This window comes from Geospiza fortis, unplaced genomic scaffold, assembly GCF_000277835.1.
Source record: "Geospiza fortis unplaced genomic scaffold, GeoFor_1.0 scaffold132, whole genome shotgun sequence".
Classification (NCBI taxonomy): domain Eukaryota; kingdom Metazoa; phylum Chordata; class Aves; order Passeriformes; family Thraupidae; genus Geospiza; species Geospiza fortis.
The window spans coordinates 208,251-211,089 of record NW_005054446.1 but is presented as its reverse complement, the minus strand read 5'-3'; the positions used below and the strand labels follow the sequence as shown (position 1 = coordinate 211,089).

The 2,839-nt window shown below is 64.1% G+C and overlaps 1 protein-coding gene across 1 annotated transcript in view; it reads left to right on the top strand.

Moving 5' to 3' along the window:
- Window positions 1–2,839, top strand: part of PLEKHG5 (pleckstrin homology and RhoGEF domain containing G5) — a gene marked incomplete at its 3' end in the record, with an annotated part of 6,746 nt that extends 3,907 nt beyond the window's left edge. Inside the window, exons 7-19 of the mRNA XM_031062335.1 lie at window positions 1–81; window positions 252–422; window positions 496–591; window positions 673–723; window positions 834–983; window positions 1,059–1,169; window positions 1,241–1,390; window positions 1,466–1,603; window positions 1,775–1,894; window positions 1,996–2,128; window positions 2,198–2,310; window positions 2,391–2,545; window positions 2,620–2,839. Of these exons, the coding sequence (XP_030918195.1) occupies window positions 1–81; window positions 252–422; window positions 496–591; window positions 673–723; window positions 834–983; window positions 1,059–1,169; window positions 1,241–1,390; window positions 1,466–1,603; window positions 1,775–1,894; window positions 1,996–2,128; window positions 2,198–2,310; window positions 2,391–2,545; window positions 2,620–2,839 (1,689 nt within the window). The remainder of the gene's footprint in view (window positions 82–251; window positions 423–495; window positions 592–672; window positions 724–833; window positions 984–1,058; window positions 1,170–1,240; window positions 1,391–1,465; window positions 1,604–1,774; window positions 1,895–1,995; window positions 2,129–2,197; window positions 2,311–2,390; window positions 2,546–2,619) is intronic.

Sequence of the window (2,839 nt, the reverse complement as noted above, 5' to 3'; positions counted from 1 at the left end):
ACTGACACCGGGAAGAGCCGCGCTGCCAGTCGCTTCAGCGGCTTCTTTGGCTCCGGGACTAGCACGGGCTCCTTCGGGCGGGTAGGTGGGATGCAGGCACGGGGAGGGGTGTGGGGACTGCCTGTGGCCATGCTGGGGACATGGGATGGATCCCCCTGTGGCTCAGGACCCTCGTTCCACAGACAGGGTGTGGTGGTCCGTGGGACAGGCCCGCTGGCCCCCACCCAGCTCTGTGTGCCACTTTTGGCCAGGAGACTGAGAAGCTGGAGCAGCTGGTGAACAGGCTGCACGCCTACAGCACCTTCGGGCTGCCCAAGCTGCCGCCCCAGCTCCGCTTTGACCGCGACTCCTGGGAGGAGGATGGGGACGAGGCTGGGCTGGCACTGGAGGACAGCTGGCAGCAGATCATCCAGGGCACAGAGGTAGGGACAGTGCCTGGGGAGCCTCAGGGGCTGTGCCCAGGCCCTGGCACAGCGCTGACGCTCAGCCTGGCAGGTCCTGTCGCGTCGGCAGTGCCACCAGCAGGAAGCCATCTGGGAGCTGCTGCACACAGAGGCCACCTACATCCGGAACCTCAAAGTCATCACTGATGTGAGTGTTGGCAGCTACTGCACTGTGCTGGGGCTGGGGGCTGTGGCTGCAGCTCACTGCCTCTCCATTCCCTCCCCACAGCTCTTTCTCTCCTGCCTGGTGAACCTGCAGGAGTCAGGGCTGCTCTGTGAGGTGAGTGGAGGGGGCTGCAGGGGACAGGCTGTTCAGGGATGGGTCCTCAGCCTCGCCATGCTGCAGGGTGGAGGTGCCGTTCCCCAGCACTGCCCACCTCACCCCCACAGGTGGATGCCGAGCGGCTCTTCAGCAACATCGGGGAGATCATCCGGCTGCACTGCAAGCTGTGGCGCAGCGTCATGGCCCCAGTGCTGGCCAAGGCACGGCGGACCGGGGCACTGCTTGACCCCATTGACTTCCTCGATGGCTTCAAGATGGTGAGTGGATGCCATGCCACAGTGGGCAGCCATGCCATGCCGTGTGCTGCATGGTGACTGCCTCGTGTCCCCCAGTTCGGGTCCCTCTTCAAGCCCTACGTGCGGTATTGCATGGAGGAGGAGGGCTGCATGGAGTACATGCGGACCCTGCTGCGGGACAGCGAGCTCTTCCGCACCTACGTGACGGTAAGGGGAGGCTGGGGCTGGGGCTGGGCCAGGGCTGGGGTGGTTCTGGTGCTAATGCCTGGGTGCCACAGTGGGAGGAGAAGCAGGAGCAGTGCAGCCGCCTGAAGCTGAGTGACATGCTGGTGAAACCTCACCAGCGCCTCACCAAGTACCCGCTGCTCCTCAAGTCCATCCTGAAGAAGACAGATGACCCACGTGCCCGTGATGCCATCACCACTATGGTAAGGGATAAGGGGTGGGGGGCAGCAGGGCTGGTGGCCCCTGGCCCCTCAAACCCACCACCCCTCCTGGCACAGATCAGCTCCGTGGAGCGCTTCATCAACGACGTCAACTCGCGGATGCGCCAGCGGCAGGAGCGGCAGCGCCTGGATGCCATCCTCAGCCGGATTGATGCCTACGAGGTGGTGGAGGGCAGCACAGATGAGGTGGACAAGGTAGGCTGGACATGGTGGAGCTGCCATCTCATGCCATGCCACTCAATGCCACCTTCTGCCACACTGCTGTGCCACTCTATGTCACTTCATGCTAAGCCACCCCATGCTACACCATTCCATGCCACCCATGTTACCCCATGCACCCCATGCTGACTCTGGGGTTTCTGGCAGCTGCTTAAGGAGTTCCTGAGGCTGGACCTGACGGCCCCCATCCCTGGCACCTCCCCGGAGGACACCCGGCAGCTCCTCCTCGAGGGCAGCCTGAGGATGCGGGAAGGTAAAGACAGCAAGGTGAGGACTGCAGGGGACGGGGAGGGCTCAGCTCCAGCCCCTGCCCACCCACCCTCACTCACTGCACCGACTGGTGCCCATGGCTCCACTCTCACCCTCAGATGGACGTCTACTGCTTCCTCTTCACCGACCTCTTCCTCATCACCAAGCCCTTCAAGAAGGCTGAGCGCACCAAGGTGATCCGGCAGCCCTTGCTGGTGGACAGAGTTGTTTGCCGGGAGCTCAGAGACCCAGGTGAGAGCACTGGGCATAAGGGGGGCTACAGGGAAGTCCCTGGACACTGCTGACAGCCCCTGCCCACAGGCTCCTTCCTCCTCATCTACCTGAACGAGCTGGGCAGTGCTGTGGCCGCCTACACCTTCCAGAGCAGTGGGCAGCTGTGCCGCAGCTGGGTCGAGGCCGTGCGCAATGCCCAGGTGAGGGCACACGGGTGGGTGGGGGACCCGTGGGTTCCCTGTGCACACCCCATTCCTCACTGACAACCCCCCCATCCCAGAACCTGCTGCAGAGGCTGCGGCAGCGCCGGCGCATGGAGGAGAAGGAGGAGGAGGACGAGGAGGATGAGGAGGACGATGGTGAGAGTGGCACTTCAGCTGCCAGTTCACCTACCATCCTACACCACAGCAGCGCCAGCCCGGACTCACAGCAGTGGTAGGGAGCAGGAGGGATGCTCCTGCACACCCCCAGCCTGGCACAGGCCCCTCCTCCCCTTCTTGCCTCCACAGCCCCTCCGACGGCTCCACCGAGACGCTTGCCATGGCGGCAGCAGAGGGTGGCGACGAGCTCTCCTCCCCAGACTGGGACTCAGGACCCTTCAGCTCAACCTCGGATGGCTCCTCTGTTAGCACCAGCACCTCCATCGGCACTGGCACCTCTGTGGAGACCCCCACCTCCACCGATACCCCCACGCAGGAGCTGCCTGCAGGTGCCCTACCTGTTCCCCTG